The sequence below is a fragment of the Gambusia affinis genome, linkage group LG05 (assembly GCF_019740435.1).
Source record: "Gambusia affinis linkage group LG05, SWU_Gaff_1.0, whole genome shotgun sequence".
NCBI classification, from domain to species: domain Eukaryota; kingdom Metazoa; phylum Chordata; class Actinopteri; order Cyprinodontiformes; family Poeciliidae; genus Gambusia; species Gambusia affinis.
The window spans coordinates 467,068-489,297 of record NC_057872.1 but is presented as its reverse complement, the minus strand read 5'-3'; the positions used below and the strand labels follow the sequence as shown (position 1 = coordinate 489,297).

The 22,230-nt window shown below is 41.2% G+C and overlaps 1 protein-coding gene across 6 annotated transcripts in view; it reads right to left on the bottom strand.

Annotated features, from left to right (window-relative positions):
* The window catches only part of dyrk1b (dual-specificity tyrosine-(Y)-phosphorylation regulated kinase 1B), a 72,845-nt gene that overhangs the window by 5,395 nt on the left and 45,220 nt on the right, over nt 1-22,230 (bottom strand). For all 6 annotated transcript variants that reach the window (XM_044116225.1, XM_044116230.1, XM_044116227.1 and 3 more), the window contains 6 exons: nt 12,410-12,579; nt 8,466-8,585; nt 7,848-8,036; nt 7,289-7,436; nt 3,908-4,057; nt 3,204-3,340 (listed from right to left, as the gene is read on the bottom strand). In XM_044116225.1, coding sequence (XP_043972160.1) covers nt 3,204-3,340; nt 3,908-4,057; nt 7,289-7,436; nt 7,848-8,036; nt 8,466-8,585; nt 12,410-12,579 — 914 coding nt within the window. The remainder of the gene's footprint in view (nt 1-3,203; nt 3,341-3,907; nt 4,058-7,288; nt 7,437-7,847; nt 8,037-8,465; nt 8,586-12,409; nt 12,580-22,230) is intronic.

The window sequence follows — 22,230 nt, the reverse complement described above, 5'->3', positions numbered from 1 at the left end:
ATCAGCCTGCAATCAGATGGTTATTTTCCATCACTTTACTAATAGACAAGTAATAGACAAGGAATGAAAATTTAAATTTTCTAAAGAAAATGAGAACATTTCAGTAATTTAAAGCTTGCAGAGCTTTAGATCACTGAAGTCCCAGCAGCTGCAGGTACAGTGAACAGGGTTTATTAAATGACCGACTACACAAGAAGAAAATACTGGCCTCTGAAGCAGAACAGCAGCTCTGCTCAGGATGGAAGTGGGGATGAATACATCACAACGTTTCAGAAATAAGTTCTTTATGATTGCTAATCATTTAGTAGTCAATGACACATGCCAGAATAAACATCTAATTTTTATCATTGGTATAAATATGCTATTTAATTAAGAAAAGTACTGCAAAGAGTATCAGCAGTAGAAACTGTGACCATTCAGCCTGTTGACAATACTAAGTAAAATACCTGAAAGATTGATTACTGTAAAAATGTTCTTCTAGTAAGTAATTTATTTACACCATTTCAACATCCATCCATCCATCCATCCATCCATCCATCCATCCATCCATCCATCCATCCATCCATCCATCCATCCATCCATCCATCCATCCATCCATCCATCCATCCATCCATCCATCCATCCATCCATCCATCCATCCATCCATCCATCCATCCATCCATCCATCCATCCATCCATCCATCCATCCATCCATCCATCCATCCATCCATATTTAGTTGGAGCTGTTTTGTTACACTTAGGCATTCTAAATTTACTTCATACTGTAGGATGGTTTGCTAGTTGTCTTTCTCAACAAACACAATGTTTTTTTTCTTAATGGAAATTTCTCATCTGTAAAGTTTTCTAATTTCTCCAACCTGTCTGACTTTGCTTTTGTCCTTCAGCACATGCTGATGATGCCACAATATACATGTCAGGTTCATCTATTGAAACACCGTTTAGGCCTGTGAATTTAAGCAAGTTGTAAATTGGGTATATACAAATACATTAGTTTTAAGCATATCTAAAACCAAAAGCAAAATATGTGGATCAAACTGGAAATTAAAAACTGAGTGGAAGAAATTAGACTTTGAGAGTCACTGTGGACATCAGACTGCAGTGGTCTCAGCAGAGTGAATGCACTGTTACAGTTATGGAAAGACAACTACTTGTTAGAAAAAGATGTCTACATTACATAACCTTAAAATTAATCCCCCAAATCATTAGCACAGTTGTCTTGTGCTACTTGCAGTATTTCCCCATGATGTGGACATGTTCTTCACAAAAACATTTAACCAAACTAGTTTTAGAGGAATGAAAACATGAAACTCATTTCTGTCATGTTAGAAATGTCACAAATACTAGAGCTGTCAAAAGAGCCCTACCTAGTTATTTTATTACATAATGTTATAATTGTGGAAATATGTTCTATTTCTTCCATAAAGTACTATAATTGTGAATTTATCAATTAACATGCTATGTTTCTAATATTATGTTAAGTGTGTGCAGTGATGGCATAGTTACTTTGAAAAAGTAACTTTAATCGGACTACTGATTACTCCTTGAAAAAGTAACTTAGTTATATTACTGACTACTTGATTTGGAAAGTAACTAAGTTACACTAAAAGTAACTTTTTAGTTACTTTCAGCAGCTGCTAACAACAACGCTCTGCCTCCAGTGAAAATCACATTGAGCTTTGTTAATACTTAATTGTCAGCTATTTTATAATGGTAACATCAACAATGTGTCTCCACTGATGAGGTTGAACTGAAGAGGAGATTGTACAAAAAAATAAAAAACGTGAGTAATTTGTGTGGTCCACTGTTGTCTGGAAAAGTCTAAGAAGGATTTTAAAGCCCCCCCCTCCTAAATGCCCCCAGCCTCCAGGTTCTGCGTTACGGCCCTGCGTTTGGTGTCAAAGCTCAGCCACAGAGCTCCTCCTGCAGCTCCACTCAGATGGCTGCACAGATTTGTGACACTTATCTTAATATAATGACGTTAAGTTGCCATTATAATTATTGGCAACTACGGACACGTTTATTCGTGGCTGTTTTCACGTTTATTGCGCTGTTCATATTAGTCTCGATGTTTGCAGTTTTCTGGAGCGCAACGCGAAGCTCGACATCATTCAGAGGTAATACATTAACTTGACATTAACAAAGACACAGCGGGACGGATCATCCGGGAAATGATGGACAGGGAGAGACTGACTAAAACTACCTTAATGACGGACAAATTCTGGGATTTATTATGAGTTTCTGATTATTTCCAAGCACAAATGAGTAACTTCACATTCAAAAACGAGCCCAAAAAGGCGCATATAATGAAAAAAAAAAAAGCCCAAAGCCGCTTATAATAATCGGACTTGGCGACAGAAACTCAAAATAGTTCCAGTTTTTTCACCAACAAAATGCGCATCTCCCTCCATTGTTTACATTTCTGTCGCATAGAGACGTCGGTCACTCGACAAGACGAGTAGAGGAAATACGATTAAATAACAAAAGAAGATAGTAACGCAAAATGATTTTGATAAGTAACTGTAGTCTGACTACTGGATTTGAAATAGCAACGCGTTAGATTACTCGTTACTGAAAAAAGTGGTCCGACGTCAGTAACTCGTTACAAATTAACGCGTTACTGACATCACTGAGTGTGTGTAATAGTTTTATGTAAGAAATGTTTTGTTTATGATGTGGACCTCTGACACAGTAGCCATTGTTACGGCAACGGTTAATGGAGATTAAAAATAAACAAACAAATAATCTTAGAATGTTCCCTACCATTTAGAACAATATTCTTAGCATCCTTAGAAACAGAGAAATATCTTTACAGGCTGCATCAGGAACAGTGAGGCTGTTACTGCGACATCTGCAGAACCACTCCAGAGGAAGTGCAGGTTTCTGACCAACACCTGCTCATATCTGAGTCCAAATCCCAAAACCTGCTTCCTACAGCTTCAGTCCAACACATGCCTGTACCAGAGGAGGCTACAGAGAGGAGGTAGTGTATGTGTGTGTGTGTGTGTGGGTGTGTGTGTGTGTGGGTGTGCGTGTGTGTGTGGGTGTGTGTGTGTGTGTGTGTGTGTGTGTGTGTGTGTGTGTGTGTGTGTGTGTGGGTGTGTGTGTGTGTGTGTGTGTGTGTGTGTGTGGGTGTGCGTGTGCGTGTGTGTGTGTGTGTGTGTGTGTGTGTGTGGGTGTGCGTGTGTGTGTGTGTGGGCACTCACCCTCTGGCCCAGCTGGCAGGAGGATCCAAAGTCCACTATCTTGATTGCAGATCTTTTGGGGTTACACAGGAGGATGTTCTCTGGTTTCAGGTCGCAGTGAATGATTGACAGCTCTGGAGTGGCCAGGAATAATAATGCTGCACAGCAAACAAAACATCAGGCACACTTATTACTAGCTCTTCTCTCTTCATGTATGCGTGTATTTCTGCATGCATGGATGTACAAGTCTCCCTCACCAGGACCCCCCAGGGTCTCATCTGACTCTGTGAACCTAATGGGGTTCCACCAACATCTGTGGTTGGGTCTCTAAGCCAGATATGAGTGCAGGTCATCTGGCTTCTGATCTTTTGAATCTTTTTCTAGCATGGCTTTCAGTCACTGTGGTCTGAACAGCTGCCAGAGTCTCTGATCATTAGATTCAGAGTCTCAGACTGGGATCAACGGGAACAGAGGGGAAACTCACACATTTCAGAACGTAATCTACAAGTCAAATGAACTATATGTTGTGTTATGACTAGTAATCTCTAGAATTCATTCAGCAGTTTGAAGATATGAAGTAGCTTGTTTTCAGGTACCGCATGGTGGGAGCAAGGGTGAACTGATCCAGAGCCAGGTGGACTGCTCACCTGCTTTAGTGAGACGTTAAGAAGGATCCTGGTTGGCGCTATGTGTGAGACCGTCTCTGACCGTCTCTGACCACCCACCTGTACAGAGCTGCTGTGCAAACTTCCTGGTGAGGTTGAGGGAAACTCCTCTGAAGTTGGTGTTCCTCAGGAGATCATACAGGTTGTAGCTCAACAACTCAAACACCAAACACAGATGGTTCCTAAACATAAAGTGACGCTTCAGGTGGACTGCACAGAGACAGATTGACAGACAGACAGACACACAGATGGGAGACAAGGATGAAGGTTAAGAGATAAAAAGAACAAAGGTCAGGAGGGACAGAACTACTTCTGCCTTTAATAGCATTTCCATTCAACACCAATCTAGACAACAGACGTGGTATATAATTATTCTCTCATATGTGTGACCTAACACACATAGTGGAGACGGGTAAAAATGCTGGTTATGTTTCAAAGGAGCAGGAATGAGAAGAAAAGGCCATATGGTTTATGTTTCATGTTGTTTTATTTCAACAGTTCATACATTAAATTCCACCCTTATTTTTAGTGTAGGAAAGTACCACACCATGCATTAGCTCCTTTTAGATTACCATCCAACCCCAAAACCACCAACTCAAGATGGACAACTGCAGCACAGGAGCTGTTAGCTACTCTATGCTAACCACCTCCCTGGCTCAACACTGCTGATGAGGCCTGCTATCACTATAGCAACTAGTGACTCAGCAGGTCCTTCTAAGGAAAAGATGGCTGCTGATGAAAACTCTGTAGAATTCAGGGTTCAAAGTCCTACACGATGAAAAGGACAAATAGAAAAGTAATCAAAAGAGAGATGAGCAGATGATACAAATATCAGTACTTTACAATTTTACTTTGGTAAGTAGTTGTTATGATTTTGCAGGCTTCTACTTGTAATGCCTTGCAACCACAAGATGGCAGCAATGGACCAAGCTGTTGATGAAGCAGTGAAAGACAGTTCTACAGCCTCTCAGCCAGGTTCAAAGGTCAGCCTCCCTTCTCAAGGAGGGGAGGGTTTGGACTACAACTCATCAAAGCAGTTCTCCTGCTTTGATTTATTTCTAAGTGTCCTTGGAATGTGCTTAGTTTTACCATATTAGTTAAATAAATCCTGTCACAGTAAAGTGTGGACAGTAATGGGGCCTGCCATCACAATGCATGGGGAGAGAACTAACTGACTTGACTAACATTAGTCTTTTTCCTAAAATAAGCATTTCAGCTACTCTTTCTCTTCAGATAAGTGTTGGGATTAAATAATTCTGTGTTTTCCTCTATTTCTTTTAGCTACTTGGATGCTATTATATACGCAGACTCACATACACATACGTGCACATACATGCATGTATATACACAACTAAGGTTTAAGGAAATGACCTTACACCTTAGCTTAAGGTTTAAGGTGTTAAACCTTAAGAACTTATACACAGCTGGTTTAAGGAAATGACACACATGATAATGTGTCATCTTTAGGGCGTAGCTTAGATAGAAGCCAACAAAAGAAATTAGAAACTGTTGTTAGGGACCATTTTGCTGTGTTTTCCTAAAAGGAAAAGATGACAATGGACCAGCGCTGCAATTTAGTCTTAATAAACAGAATTCATGAATTCAACTCACTGACTCTTCTCAAACCTCATAGATTAACAACCTAAATGGAGAAAGCATAATCTCCAACGTCAGTGCCCTGCCTTGCTCTGCATTAGCTTTTTCCCTAAAATAAACATTTAGCTAATATTTTAGTTAGTAGATACATTTAGCATACAGAATGGAGGAAGTTAAAGAAAGACAACATGCTAGTGATTCCCCACCTACTACTGACAGCCTTTTAGGCTAACATTAGCATTTTGGCTAATTTTAGGTTACACACTAATTTTAACATAATGAATTGAAGAAGTCCATGTAAGTCAACATCCTTGTAATTCTCCACAAACAATATAGTTTACTTTAGCATTGGTGCTCATTTTTAGCATCAGAACACTGGGTTCAGACCAACGGGCACACTTTGGCAGGACCCGTTTAAATTTCTTCAGAAACTTTCTACTTTAGATTTAAGATTTAGTTAAAACAGCTGATGAACACCTGATCATTTGCAGTTTATACTCCAACAGCTGAGCCAGGAGAACTTTCCTTTTAGCATTACCACATCTAAACCCTGGTCAGTCCAATGAGAGCAGAGCTTTCAGCCACAGAGCAGCCGTTAAACTTCATTTCAACATGAGACTATCCTGTATAGCAGGGGTCTCAAACTCCAGGCCTCGAGGGCCGCAGTCCTGCAACTTTTAGATGTGCCTCTGCTGCAGCACACCTGAATAGAATAATTAAGGATCTGGAGAACTGGTCTACACAAGGTGGAGGTAATTAAGCCATTTCATTCCAGTGTTTTGTACCTGTGGCTCATCTAAAAACTGCAGGACTGCCGCCCTCAAGGACTGGAGTTTGAAACCCCTGCTGTAGAGGGAAATAGTTGCTCAGCATCCGGCTGCAGCTTCAGGTTCCCATATGTCAGAACCTCAAAATGAAAGATCTTTACTCCAGAAGCAGGAAGCTCACACTGTCTGAACGGTGAAGTAAAAGTTCTGGTTAAAGGCGCAAACATACTTGCACACCTTTCATGCAGATGGTGCAGACCATCTGGGGGACACCCCTCCAGCTTCAGCATACATCACACCACTACCCACAGGGGTTCCCCCTTTCTCCCTGCTTCCTCTGCTTTGACTTTATGAAATGGTCACAGAGACAGCGCCACACTTTTCTGCAGTGATGAACAATGATGTTGCATCTCCATCCAGGAGTTATTAACCATTTGCCAGTTTTATTTTTATTGTAGTTATTTAGTGAAGAATCGTACAAATGAACATTGTTCCTCATGGTGCCAGATAAACATTACTCAAGCTGTCCATGTCTCGTGCAGATAAAAAGGCTGTATAGTGGATGTTGACTAGTTGAAGAGAAATGTCAACATTACTGTCAGAGTACTTCCACATACACAGCAACAAACTTCTGACCAATCACACAACACTTCATTCAGTTCTTTGTCGAGTTCGGCAAGCGGATACCTCTCTGTGAACAAAATGACACAATTTTCCTCACCTGTCTACGTCAATGAGAACCTAATTTTGGCCCTTTACATGAAGTATGTCAAGTCTTTAATTAAAAGCAGTAAGAACCTCAGCAGTGTCAGCTGCAGCTTCAAACATTTCTCACATGTCCCCAGTTTTTACAATCAATTAAAAATGAAATACTTGACAGTCTGTGGTGATGACAACATGGACCCTGTTATATTTTAGTAAATTAATTACTGTCTGAGAGGTTTCAGTCTGCATTAAGGTCACAGCTGGACTGGCCCTGTGCTTAAAGAACTGAATCCACAGATACACCCTGGTCAAAGCAGCGTGAAACACATCTGTGGGTAATGCTCTGCAGCTGCTGTGTTAATGTTGCTCTTACCAATGTAATATTTCATTTCAGTGTCATGCTTGTTCATAAGCTCCAGCAGGCGTAGTTCGATCTGTGCCTGGTTTAGAAAAGCCTTTTTGTTCTTGATGATTTTAATGGCAACCCACTCCTGCTCATGGTGGTCGTAGGCCTTCACTACCTGCAGACACAAAACACACACACCATATCTCTCTGCATGCTAAAACACTGTGACAGATGCCCAGTCAATGATGACAAACCTAAAGGGCCAGGAGTTGTGTTCCCAGAAGTGGCCACATGGGGGAGACTCAAAAACGTAATGCAGACTTCCAATGTTTCAATCATATCAGAAACAAATGTTGGAGGAGAGACCAGCTCAGCTTATTAACAGCTGGTACTCAGCTGGTACATGTCTCAAAGTGGGACACACTATCGTCCCAAAGTCCTGCATCAGTTCAGCTCCCGGGCCGTTAGAGGCTTACCACTTCAAGAAGAGGTGCTTCAGTTCCTGATACAGCTAACTGCTGCTTTCACGTTCACCCAACAGTCCTTGAACATATCATTATGTTAAGGTTTGTTTCAATGTCCTCACCTGTCCAAAGGAGCCCTTCCCAATAAGTGAGTCGATCTCATAGCGGTCCAGCCACTTTTCTCCATTTTTCACTATGTAATCATAGTTGTCGTCATCATAGCCATCATTGTAAATTTTTTTCTCCTTTTTCGTGCTGCTATCCTCTGGAGGGACTTGCTGGGCCCGCCGCTTCTTCTTTGTATAGTATACCTGTGTGTGGAAGCAGAAATTAGGCCCCACCTCCAGTCTGATCACTGACCCACATACTATCAGTAAATACAGTCACTATATTTTTAATCTTCTGGTATGAACTGTGGCTTGTCAGTTTTCAGAGCAGAGCACTGAGACAGAAATGCTCAGTGCTCTGAGCGGTTCTCTACGCTCATGTGTGGGCATAGAGAACACACATGTGGACAGATGTTGGGTGAATCTGGCACCTACAGAGAGGAGGACACTGACCACATTCTAGGAACAGGCTTCAAAGTCTAAGAAGTGAACTGTATTGAGCTCATGGGACTGGGTCAGTGTTCAACTAGCTCTGACTTTGACACAACCCAACACCCCAATACAGCCAATATGTCCTTCCTATATCATTATTAAAAAATAGGTTTAATATTATATACAGCTTAGAATTTTTACCTCATTGATGTGCTTGTAAGTTTTGATAAGGTCAACTGAGAGTTTCCTCAATGGGGCGCTAGCAGGATCTCTGAAACTAGGGGGGATCCTCCGCTGGAGTATGGTCATATCAGACAGCACCTGGAGAGAACACACCACTGTAACCAGCCTGAACAATTTCACATCATGACCAGAGAATGTGAAGAGCATTCAGACAACCTCAAAACTGTTGATTCTGTTAGTCATAAAAGTGGCTTGGTGGAGGGGAAAGTGGGTGTGAGAGCTGCAACACCTGGAGAAGCTACAGTGGAACAACATAATGAGCTAAGATGTGGACAAAGTTCAGTCAGAAGACATCTAGAAACACATGTTCTCATTTCTCTGATAATACATGTAATGTAGCCCCCTGAGACCTTCGGTCCATTCCATGGAGAAACAAGCACGCCATGTCTTACAGTCCAATAAGAAGACAACAATGAAAGGTCAGAACTGGAAGTCCTGTCAAATAAATGCATTTGTAAGAATCTGGGGCTACATAGACATTTGATGAGCAACAGGAATCACTTCCCCTGTTCAGGATGTTGACTCTAGGGCCATTCACCAAGGTGAAAACTCAGTAACCTGGCAAAAACTCCACATTATTTCAGGTTTGCTGGAAGGGATTTAACTTGGTTTTAAAAACAAAACTTGTTCTCACTGATCCAGCTTAAAAACAAACCTTCATTGTGAGGGAACTAATTTTCATGACCTGCTTGATATTTTATCAACTAGTTTTGTTGTGAAGAAGGCAAACCATTTATTACGATGTATTTGGAGGATCATTTATCTTTAAAATGCTCTGATGTGATGAGAGCTTCATTAAAGTGGTCCACACCAGATAGGTCAATCAACTGGGACAGAAACTGTCCACAACTGGACTAGAAACCAGTCTCCTCTCTACTTTGTCTTTGTTGCATGGCTTCAGTGATCTCTTTGCTGTCATTCTAGGAATGCAGTGATGTAGCTTACGGACACCTAGTGATGACTTCCCTAGGTGTCTGTATCTGTTCTTCTGCTCCACAACAGGTGTTGAAGAATGAAGCTGGTGTGGAGAATCCTCTCACACACAACTGAAACACTGATTCTTTTCAGTTCTCATGAAGGTTATTACAGTCCACACTGCAACATGCTTGGGTGACTTTATGTTGGCTTGTTTTAGATTTCCTGGCCATTGCACCCTGTGAACAGAGAGAAGACGGTGTGCTAGATGTGAGACTGTAGTAGGGGTTGAACCAATTAGTCGACTAGTCGACTCTAGGACATCTCGCGAGTTTTTACATTTCATGTCGACTAGTCGCAGTCATGTGATTGCCGGTGGTGACAGCCTGTGCTGATTTGACAGCACAGTAGGCTATACGTCACAAGACACAAGAAAAATAAGTTAATGCATTAGTTTAAATGATATGTAGATGGATGCATATTTGTGGTTTTACAGTGTTTTTAAAAGGAGATGGAGTTGCAGCTGCAGTCGACTACAAAACAGCCGTCTAAAACTCGCCCCCTTCCCACTAAGGATGTCACTTAGCCGGCTCGCGAGTGTCTTTGTCACGACAATCTAACTAATACATTATGATGTTATGTTGCTGATTAAATAAAGATCTGTGGTAATGTCATCTAAAAGATGTGCGTTTCCTTTTGAATGTTGGTTTCCCAACAACTTATTATTTATCATAAACTATCCCGATGTTTTGTTGTTTCACTTGTTGCTGTTCTGTGTAAATGCCGTATTTTTTGTGAAAACGGGTAATAAAGCCTGTACGTTACTCCAAGTTTGCGTCTTGCGTTGCTAAGATGTCACAACGACTAGTCAACTCGACATCGACTCAACTTTTATCATGTTGACGTTGACTAGAAAATATCTTAAATCGTTCAATCTGCTGAGTCAGCAGAGCTTCCTGCCGCGCATCGGGCGGAGGAGAAGCAGGTGGTTTCGTTGAATTCAGCTGTAACCAAACGGGATCCGTTCATAACAAGTTTGGCTTGTGATGTTCCAAAAGCACCATGTAGTCAGTGTGATAATTTGACTCCTATAGTAACTATCCAGAGATCATCAGCATCAGCCGGTGTTTAGAAAAAAAAGTCAGACCCGACTTTGTGCAACAAACTTTTCCCCGCTGCTCACGAAGAATGATCTGTTTATTGCTCTTTTAATTCTCCATAATAGACTTAGTAAAAGCAGGAGAAGGGGATTGTGTGTGTGTGTGTGTGTGTGTTTGTGTGTGGGGGGGTGGGGGGGTTAATATTTGCCGTGAAAATAGCTAATAAAGCCTCCAAGTAGTTGTGAAGGGTTTTTGCGCTTACGTCACTATGACGTCACCGTGACTAGTCGACATCGACTCGACTATTATCATGATGTAGTCGACCTTAAAAAATATGTAGTCGTTCAACCCCTAGACTGTAGACGAAAGAGGGCCAGGTTCCAGAGTCCAGGGTCCATGCATCAGCATCCAGGGTCCACCAGAACATGTAACATATAACTACTACAACTTTCTCCACCTGCCTCAATCAGCTTGCACCTTCCAAGACTATAACAGTATCCTTCACCCAGTCAGCCCCCTGGTACACCCAAGAACTGCACACTCTTAAGGAAAGACAATCAAGCTCACTGTCCCCTATCAAAGCTGCAAGGAACACATCACAATATACAAGGCAGCTAGTTCTACTCTGACATAATCCATTCTAACTCCTCAAACTCTCACACTCTATTCTCCACATTTAACAAACTGACTAAACCTCATGACAACATCAAATCTACCTTTGCGTCACATAAATGCAAGAATTTCCAAACCTTCTTCCACTCAAACATCAAAGTAATTGGCATCCAGCTTGCCTCCTCTTTCTTGTCTCAGTCTCCATCAGATCCTAATTCATTACCCACCTGCAGATTTTCTACCTTTTCACCATCACCAGCTGGCTTACTAATATAAAATTCTGAATGCATACTAACTTTCTAAAGAACTTTCTAAAGCTCGATAACAACAAAACTGAACTACTCACTAATGGTCCCAAATTCCACCGATTCTCTGCTCACAACATCACCTTTTCCATCAACGGCCACATAGTCACTCCTTCCCCCGAGTTCGAAAACTTGGTATCATTCTTGACTCTTCCATCCCCTTCCAAGCCCACATCAATACCATCACCAGGATATCCTTCTTCCACCTATGCAACATTGCTAATCTCCACCCATCTCTCTCTCACTGCATCACTCAAATTCTTATCCACTCCTTCATTACTTCAAGACTTGACTACTACAAAACCATCCTTCATGAACTTCACTCCATGCATCTGCAAAACATACAGTATATCCAAAACTTCCATCTACTTGTCCACATTTTCTTCATGGACCACATCACCCCTGTTTTTAAAAATCTGCACTGGCTCCCCATTCAACACCAGATACAATACAACATACTGTTCAACACCTTATATCTCAATGACCTCCTTCAAAGTCTCCTACTGGCCTTCTTCATTCCTCTGACTCTATCCTCCTGAATCCCATCACAACCAAACACCGTATCCTGGGGGATCAAGACTTTTCTGCTGCCACCCCACCTCTCTGGAACTTTCTTCCAAAACATCTGCAACTGAGACTCTCTAGCTACCTTCAAATAATGACTGAAAACCTACTTGCTTACCTTGCCTATTCTTTATAGCCTCCTTTTCAGACTTCACCAATTTGTTATAGGTGCAGTGGCGGTTTCTTATGGACGACATGGGCAACCTCCCAGGACTTCCTGTTTGTCCAGGTGTCCATCCAAACACCCCACGCCACCACACACCTTCCCTCAGTCCTCAAATGACCTGGCTGCAACCTACACCTGCTAAGATTTACTTCCATTTATTTTGGCTACTGTCAACTTCTCTATACAGCTTCATCTTAAATAAGGAACGCTAATATTAGCAATGGTACGTGTGTGTGTTACCTGCTGCTGCTCGGCCATGGAGTGGATGGAGCTGAAGGAGGGGTGTGTGTGTGTGTGCTGGCTGGTCATGGCTGGCTCAGCGAGGGAGAAGCCCTGGGCAGTGGAGGAGGAGGAGGAGGAGGTGGAGGAGGAGGAGGAGGAGGTGGGCGGACATCCTGAGCTGCTTGCACCTGTGGAGAGAAGGAGAGAAACCCTCAATTCTTTTTCTCCACCTCCTGTCTTTGACTTAACTCTGCTAATACTTTATTTTTGCGACCCAGCAGACCATACACTGAACATCTGTCACACCCTGGCTCTGTTGGCCCACACCATGACGGCCTACACCGTGCCTGTGTCAGCACACATCATGTCCACTTTGGCCCACACCATGCCCATGTTGACCTACAACCTGTTGATCTACACCATGTTGTCCCACACCGCATGTTGACACTCACACCACACATTGGCTATGCCAACACATAGCCGTGGAGTGTTGGTCTACACCATCCATATTCAGTGAGAAGCAGAAAGCAGATTTACTGACTTTGACATAACTCTGCTAATACTTTATTTTTGCAACCCAGCAGACCATTGAACGGCATGAAGAAGCACCATGCGTGTGGTGCATGTGCAAAGGTTTAAATGTAGAAACATGCTGAAAACATAAAGAGCCCACGGCAGGCCATGTTGCCCCACCCACCTTCTCTGTGACTATTTCACTCAAACTTGCTAACTGTTAATTTTTTAAATCCCAAGTTCATGTCAACGCTCATGCTCAGAAACACTGGGAAAAAATGCACATCAAGAATTCCCAGCCAGTATTTAGAAAATAATCAACTCTTTGTTGACAGTTAACATTTAAGATCAGAATCATAAAAAAAGCCCAAAATGTTAATACCTGGAATGTGTTGATCCTGAAAATCCCTGCACATGCCAAAGGAGTATTTATTAACAAAAGTACAGAAGACTTTTCTAATTTTCACATTTACCTGTCTGATCAAAGCCTGGTGGGAAACTGGGGTGCTCCAGTGATGACACTACAAACCAGTAGCTGGAACTCATAACTTTATGCCACATTGCATTTGCAAAAGATTCATTTGATGCAACACTGGGTAGGATAATATATTTCAAGCTTCACTTTTTTCATGCTCTTCATACCAATAATATTTAAAAAGACATTTGGACAGACTTCACCTATATGCTTCGAGGCAATGATGCTGAAGTGGAGAATGACAGTGAAGAAGTCAGAGTCTTTAAAAGCAGGAGGTAACTGAATCAGAATCGTCATTGTAGTTATGTATATGCTGCCCTGACATCTCCGTTTATGAGCAAGTTTAACCTAAGCTGAAAAATCTCAAATACAGAGCATAACATAACTTGGGTAAAGAAGCCTATATTGTTGTGAAACCCCACACAACAATATGGAGTTGTGTGAGGTTGTGTGGGATGCGACACTTTTGACTGTCGCACTAGTCAAAGCTAGTGTGACAGAAGCTAGGACAGATAACTTTGTCCAAGTCAGCCTCAAAATTTGAAACCTATGTGGTAAAACTAAAACCTTTTCTGATCAAGTGTTCTTGATTTATGTTCGTGGGAGGACTTGTGATCATGATGTGGCGTTCTTCATGATGCCTGAGCGATAACAGAAACAGTCTCACAGGTATACGACTGGGCCACAGTTAGACTGCCTGGCTGCTACGGCAGCTTTTAGAGAGATGATCATGCATCATGGCTGACCTCCCTCCTTTCTAACTAGAGAAACTGTGGTTTTATTTATTCAAAATTCTCAGAGCTTCCATTTGAAAATTTAGTAACAATGCCAGTTATTGCCTGTGTAGAAACTTTGCAGCTTAATTTTTACTTTTCCCTTCTTCCATATTGTTTGTTTGTGAAGATGATTTCTTTCAAATCAACTCAAAGTTTTCGGTGAGTTCAACAGCACAGATAGCAACACCCTGTTAGAAGAACAGCTGTCTTCTTTTGTGTTTTATTCCCTGGTGGTCATCTCTCCTTCATACTTCAGTAAGAGTTTATAACACTCCATCATTTAGTAGTAATCCTGCGCTGGATGTTAATGGAACCAGGTCATTAAAACACACATATGTTGATATGATACAGTGAATTCAGATTCCTGTCTACATCGCTGAGAACATTTGATAAACTATTAAATATAAAATCTAGGTTTTAAATGAACTTTCCAAAAGGTTACATGTTTAAAACAACAACCAGTCTCTGCTTTGTCTGGATATCTGGAGACTGATTGAAACATTGATTCTGCTTTCTGAGCCAATGACCTGAGCTGCGTTCTAGGGTCCACCTGATGTTTCACGCTGCACTGAAACTCCAAAGCTAACTCACCAGAGAGGAAAGGATAAACCTGGAGCTGCTGTGGAACAATGCACCTATTGTTCTTTTGAATTGAGATGTTAATCATCTCAACATCTCAACATTATCATCCCATAGTGGTGCAGAACAGGTATTACATCATTTTGATTGAACAATAAGATCTTTTCCAAGAACATAAATGTCAGTCACAGCACCTCTAAAGTTCAACTCATTTCCCCCCCAACATGTCCAGACCAGGACACAAGTAACTTAATGAGGAACCCACTGTGGATTTCTTTTACAGTGACCAGTTAGTGTGTTTCTGAATGTTGACATTAGGCACCTAAATCTGTACCAGGAAGCCCAAAGAAAAACTCTTTCCACAATATGAACCACTGAAGGTCACCTGATGATTCAGTGTCACTTTCCCCCTTTGAAAGCTGAACCTAAATTCTGTTTCAGGTAACTTCAGGTCCCACTAAAAATGACTGACACACTCATTCTATGGCCAATGTCAAATTTTCAGACTGTTTTACTGAATGTGGTGTTGAACATCTGCTATTCAACACACAAGTGTACACAGTATTAGTAATATTATACTGATTTTAACAACATTTTTAATCTGCTTATTAAGTTGTATTAAGACAACGAGGAAACAGAACCCAACCTTATATTGTAGGACTGTACAGCTATTAGACTATACTGGGCAGAAGTACACAGAAATATCGAAAATATCTTTAATATAAGAATACCTTCACCAATAATTCACCACCTTTATTCTGGGTAAAAGAATTTCTACCTGACAATGCAAAATATCTGTATCAGATATTAATTACAGCTTGTAAAAAAACCCAACTGTGGCCAGACGCTGGCTCCTCCACTAGAGTTAATAAAATCTATCGGATGGAAAGATTAACGTTCTCAATCCGTCTTCAGCTGAACCAGTTCACTATCCTAGTGAACATGGCTAACACAGGTTAACCATGTGTTTGGTTTACATGTGTTAACCAAACACAACATGTAAGAATATTGTATTGATAATTAGTAAAATGAGATGGATCATCTTTCAATAAGTGTCTATTTGCTATATCATTTCCTTATGGTTATGTACAAACAAGTAGTATCTTTTCAAACCCGTTGTTCCCTCTCTGTGTTCTGGTTTTGTTAGAAATGCACATTTGGTAAAGAGAAGAAATTTTGTAATTGATCACAGACTGAAACTGAGATCTTGAGGGGAAATCAACCATTTGTATTCATCTCAATGCTTCAAAAATGAAGAATTGAAAAAATGAACAAATAATTATTATTATTAATATTGTAGAAATCTTCATTTTCTTAGTGAATTAATTATTTCAACGGCCAAACTAGGACCCATCAACAGTAATGCTTTTCCTTAGATACTGATCCAGTTTTAGTCATGACATGACTTCCTATCATATCATTTACACAGATGTCTACATATCTGCCTCACATGCTCTGCAGTGTGATTATTGCTTGCTGGAAACTCGACCTAACTTGGGCTCAGATGATCAAAAACAGCAGCTTCTCATTCAGACTAAAGCAATAGGAAACAGATAGCAATAACTTTACTTTTACAAAAGCAGAATAGATGAAAGTTAAATAAAAGCATCTGGAACAACTATTATATTGTGCAATGGTTTTTCTGCATTGCTATACTGTACTGCAAATAGTCTATAATGCTTTCATAATGCTTAATACCATGTACATTTTTGGAAAAGTGATCCAACTCAGTTGCACATCCCTTGGATTGTGATTCTGATGTACCTACTTCTAATAACAGCATAGTATTTTCTGTTATAGTCTTGTAGAGAATATAATTATTGTTAATCTTGTTTTTCCATAAATTGTTTTTAATACTGTAAGAACTTTTGTATAAAACTTGATATCTGCTGCTGTTACAGCTGATTTTTCCTTTTGCGAGATAACAAAGGCTATTTCTATCTCTGTAACTACACGCACACACACACACACACGCACGCACACACACACACACACACGCACACACACACACACACACACACACACACACACACACACACACACACACACACACAGTGAGAGGTTGCCAGAAAAAAAAAATTGCAGACGTAAAGTGTAACAAGCAGGTCTTGAGATGATTGTGCCTGAAGCACAAGTGAAGAGTGAGCAAAACTTAATTTTTAGGTGAAAGACTGTGGCTGCACACCTACTGCATGTGTGAGCAGAGAAAATAGACAGAACTAGACATGTGGGCCTGCTGCTCAGCTCGCGTTACAGCTTACCTACTGACAGCAAGATTTACAATGAGCAGGGAGCAGCTGAAGAATGGATCCCCAAAATAAAACCTATGTAATATCATGTGAAGAGTGGTCTCCTCAAACTGTCTGCAGAAATGTGTAAAATAGATTCAAAGTATGTAGGTGTTTAAAGGAAAGAATGATAGACTCACTCAGCAGAGGAAATGATAGGGAAACAGTTTCTAATGACAAAACCCAACGAAGGAAACCTGTAGGATGAACATATAAGCACATGATGTATTTTACCAAAACAGCTGACATGCTGTCCTAAAAAATGACATTTACATTTTTGTGATACTCTAGTTTTAGTTTCAGATCTACACTAAATATCTCAATATTTCACTGACCTCAGTGAAAGTGACAAAGTCAAAGTAATGAGCGGGATAGAATGAAGCAAGTTAAGAAAACTGAGACAGAAGAAAAGAAATTTCCCAGAGAAAGGGAAGAAAGTTCTCAGAACCAGACCAAAGACAGCAGAGAGAGAGATTACAGCGACACCTAGAGGAGCCAGCAGCCTGCTCTCCAGACGGGTTTCCAGGCAAGAACTATTGGTGGTGCTAAACCCTGGCAAGATGAAAGCTTGACATCTGTGAAAAGAGCTAAGGCAACTTTAGTTGAAGATGCTAAGAGATGGTCTGGGCAAGGGGTGTGAGGCTGGTGGTCTGCTGTCCTGCCAGCTCCAGCAGGTGTGAACCACTGCTAGGTGACCTGTCCACCAGCACTGCTCTCTTCAACTGTAACACGAGGTTTCATACCTGGGAACGACAAGCGCAGCCTTTTTGATCAGGCACTGGGTTATTATGACTGACTAACTAGTTGTTGCTTCACAAGGTGAGCATGTATCTTTACTCCTCCTTTCCTTCCTCTTACACCTCAAACATCATGGGAACTAAAAGCAAGGATGGATGACAGGAAGACAGAAACATTTACTACAACCAGTTTAGTGTTAACTGTGTTTTATTCAGAAGGCTGTCCTCCTTCCACATATTGCCCCCTTCTGGTGATGTGGCTACATAGGAATCTGTTCCTCCACATAAAAACTAGTCTCAGAGTCACACTAAGACAGGAATCCAAAGTGTTTCACTGTGTTCAGCTGTACAATATCACAGAACGTCATCCTGTTTTGTGACAGCTATGGTACTCTGGCCTCTGTTTGCAGATATGACTCCGCTGGAGCGAGTGAGAAAGAGAGAGAGGGAGAATATCTGCCTAGTACTGAGAAATCTGGACTGTCTCTTTAAGAGACTGAGGCACATTCACAGAACTTCCTCAATCTGGCATGCCTCTTCCTACGCTGCCATTGGTTAAAGGCACCTCCTTCTCTGACAGCTCATTCGTTGTTGGTATCTAAGGACTGACTAGCCATCACTCTATAAATAAACCCGGTGCTGTCTCAGCAACCAGGCCACAATACTCATTAGCTACTTCTCTCTCTTTTCTGCTTCTCTCCTGCTAAGCAAGTGGCTTCCAATAGCAGGCCTGGCTCTCAGCAACAGTCTGACATACCCTAGCAACTCAACCCATCCTACCCGCCACCCTCTCCTCCCCCATCCTTCCCAATCTCTACCTCTTTTTCTCCTACTGTGATCCAGCTCGCCTTTTCCTCCCATTCTCAGCTGCCTCCAGTCTGTCTTCTGTCCAGACCTTTGTCCAAGTTCTGGGTATATATAAAAGCATGTTGCTCTATAGGACATCTACTCTTATCAGTCCATTAGCTTTGTGTTGTTGCACAGTGATGAGACATAATTGAGAGCGACACAGAACAATCACTCCAAGCAGTACGGCAAGACATTTGCATAAAGGCATAAAGAAAGGCTCCTAAAAACTGATGACAGGCTTTATTTCCACCTGCAGAGATCAATGTTGAGGTGAAGGAGGAGGTTTCAGTAGCATGCAGATTCAAACCAGTAGATAACAGCATTGAAGTAATATGGAGCATCTGTTCAAATGTCATCTTATGCTGAGATGATAATGCAATGTAAGAAACATAAAAAGACTTGTCTAAATTAAAAGCTGAATGATTTGGGGGTTCAGAGTTTGGGGTTCTAAAAAAGTCAGAGGAAGTCTCTGTCCACTGAAACATGTTTTCATTGATGAGGGATCTACACTGGAAACACAACCATACATCATCTAATAGTGAAGAACCACAGGATGATGTGATAGAGAAAGTTGTTCATATATTGAAACAGACAACAAATTTGGGGGGGGGGGGGGTTCCCTCCAGGGGGTCTTTTTGTGGCTCTAGTGTTCCTTATATGACAGCAGGCTGACAGGAAAGGGGGAAGGAGAGGGGAGGAAGACATGCGGCAAATGTCGGTCGGGTCCGGGAATCAAACCCGCGACGGCCGCGTTGAGGACTCAAGGCCTCCAAATGTGGGTTGCGCTATCCGCTACGCCACCACAGCACGCCCCAGACAACAAACTTTTAGAGAGCATGAAAACAGGCGGGACAGAAGAGGAAAAGACTTTGTTAGAGTGAAGTAAAAATGAGTGATGCACCTGGTTATAGTAACATTTATGTTGTGTTACCAAGAAATGTGATCAGCTGTGCACATGAACTAACTTAATCTCTAGTAGTCTCTCTACATGAACAACATTCTTAATAAAAAATATTACAAAACAAAAGTCCAGTTGGATAAAAGAGGACAACAGGGTTCCTTCCATTAAACAGCTTCCTGGCAGATCGGCTTCCTGAACCAGAGGAACCGACCGTGTGCTGCCAACACAACACAAAAGGGCCTTCCACGCCCAAAGTAGCAATGTTGATGCTCCGCTCAGATATGCAGCCATGTAACAGTAGTTTCATGCTGTGGTCAGAATTAATTTATGTTTAACTTGTTTGCTGTGGGAAATCCACACACAGCTAATAGAAGCAGGATGGCTGAGCATTGGAAAGTTCCCATTCTCATCTAGTTTCTCTTTGAGTTGAACTAGAAGAGGAATTCTTTCAGGACAAAACGAAACAAAAGTGGAAACAAACTCAAAAGATTTTAGAGAGGCCCATATATACGTTCAGGATTGTCTACAACTGGAATAGTTTGGGGGATTTTTCCTGCCACAGGTGGAGAGGAAACATTTTCAGTCTGATAGCAGGATTTCATATCTTTGTTCTTAAAACTTGTAATGCTTGTACTCAAAACTTCTATCTGTGTTCTCTCAAACCTTTCTCCTCACACTCAGGACTTCTTTCTGCTCAGATCTAATCTCCACTAGCACTAACTTGTGAATTCTTTTCTGTAGTCCACTGGCAACCGTCTCAGCCAGCAGAATGAGTGTTATACTGGGTGTGTCTGTTTTCTTCTAGTGGGTGTGCCTGAGTGGCTACTATCCATTGTAGTAGAACCCATATGGTAGCACCTGCTTTTCTGCGCCGCCTACTGATACAGAGAGAAACAACGTCAGCTTTCTGCTCTGTGGTAAACTTAAAGTAAAACTTAAAGTTGCTGATAAACTGTGGATTATTTATCCTTCTGTATCAATGTGTTATGGATTCTGTCTTTTAGCCTCTTTTATCTGCTTACACACACACACGCTGCAGCTTACATAACCATGTTTGTGTGTGACTGCCACCAGTCATATGTAAACAGACTGAAAGTGATTAGACAACCCTGTAGGGTACAGATTGCAGAGAAGAATAAAAAGCTAAACTCGCCTCACTTGGTTCCATTCATAAGGTGAACTAAGTGACGCCTGATGCTGGACGGTGAATATAACTCTGGTTCTGATCCATTTGTATGACATTTGATTTTTTTTCTTTTTTTTTTTTTGCCATTAAAGTCTGTTTTTATATATAATCAAATCTCATTATTTATCAAGGTAATTTACACTGAGGGCTTCTGGTCGGGTCCTGAAACTGGTAAACAGACCTGGTGGAGCACAGAGACAGAAATGAATGAACTCCAACAACTCGGTTTTTGGGATCCTGAGACCAGGACCCCTCCTCAAGGAAGAACCCAGATCATGGTGACCAAAAATGGAGCTTTTCCGAGTGTGCAAAACTAAATAGGTAGGCAGAACTTTTTTTCTGCTGGCGGTTTGTTTTCAAAACGTCTGGCTGCAAAGCTTGATTGTTGTTCACCTGATTCTGGCCTCCAAATTTGTGACCATATGCTGGGCGGGATATTTACTTAGTCATATTGTTATGGAGAAAAGTAAGATGGTAAGAAGTATACAAAAAGTAATCGCTTATTAGTTGGCAAGCTAGTACATCCAAGGTCTTAAATATTAATAGCACAAATCCATAAATAAATAAATAAATAAATAAGTAAATTAATAAATAAGCATGCACATGTAAATATATAAATCTATAAATAATCTATAAAAGAGTGCAGAGAAAGTTACATTTAAGTTACTCGAACCTGGACATTGTAAAGTCTAATGTCTACAGGCAGGAATGGTTTCCTGTGTCACTCTGTGGTGCATTTTGGCAAAATGAGAAAAGAACACAGAGAATATTTGAAAAAGAGCAGAAATTTTGAGTACAAGCATTACAAGTTTTGAGAACAAAGACATAAAGTTCTGCTTTCAAACAGAAAATACGTGCTCTCGACTTATGGCAATAAAATTTCCCCATAGACAGCAGTCTGAGATCCTGAAGTAGGAACCATATTGGTATAAAAGGTTCTGTGAAGGGGAGAGAAAAGAAGAATTCTCTAAATCAGGGGTTTTCAAAGTATGAAAGGGTGAGCCCCCCTTCAAGGAGCTTAATGCCTGCGAAGAGGGAGGGGGGTGGAGTTCTAAAAACTCCACCTTCAACCCCGCTCTGGCCAAAACCAGTGATGGCATAGTTACTTTGAAAAAGTAACTTTAATCGGACTACTGATTACTCCTTGAAAAGTTACTTTCCAAGTCAAGTAGTAACTAACTGCAGGATTAAGTAACTTTTTAGTTACTTTCAGCAGCTGCTAACAACAACGCTCTGCCTCCAGTGAAAATCACATTGAGCTTTGTTAATACTTAATTGTAAGCTATTTTATAATGGTAACATCAACAATGTGTCTCCACTGATAAGGTTGAACTGAAGAGGAGATTGTACAAAAATAAAAAACATGAGTAATTTGTGTGGTCCACTGTTGTCTGGAAAACTCTAAGAAGGAATAAAGCCCCTCCCCAGCCTCCAGATTCTGCGTTACGCCCCTGAGTTTGATGTCGCAGCGCACAGAGCTCCTCCTGCAGCTCCACAGCTCAGATGGCTGCGACACTTATCGTAATATTAATAAT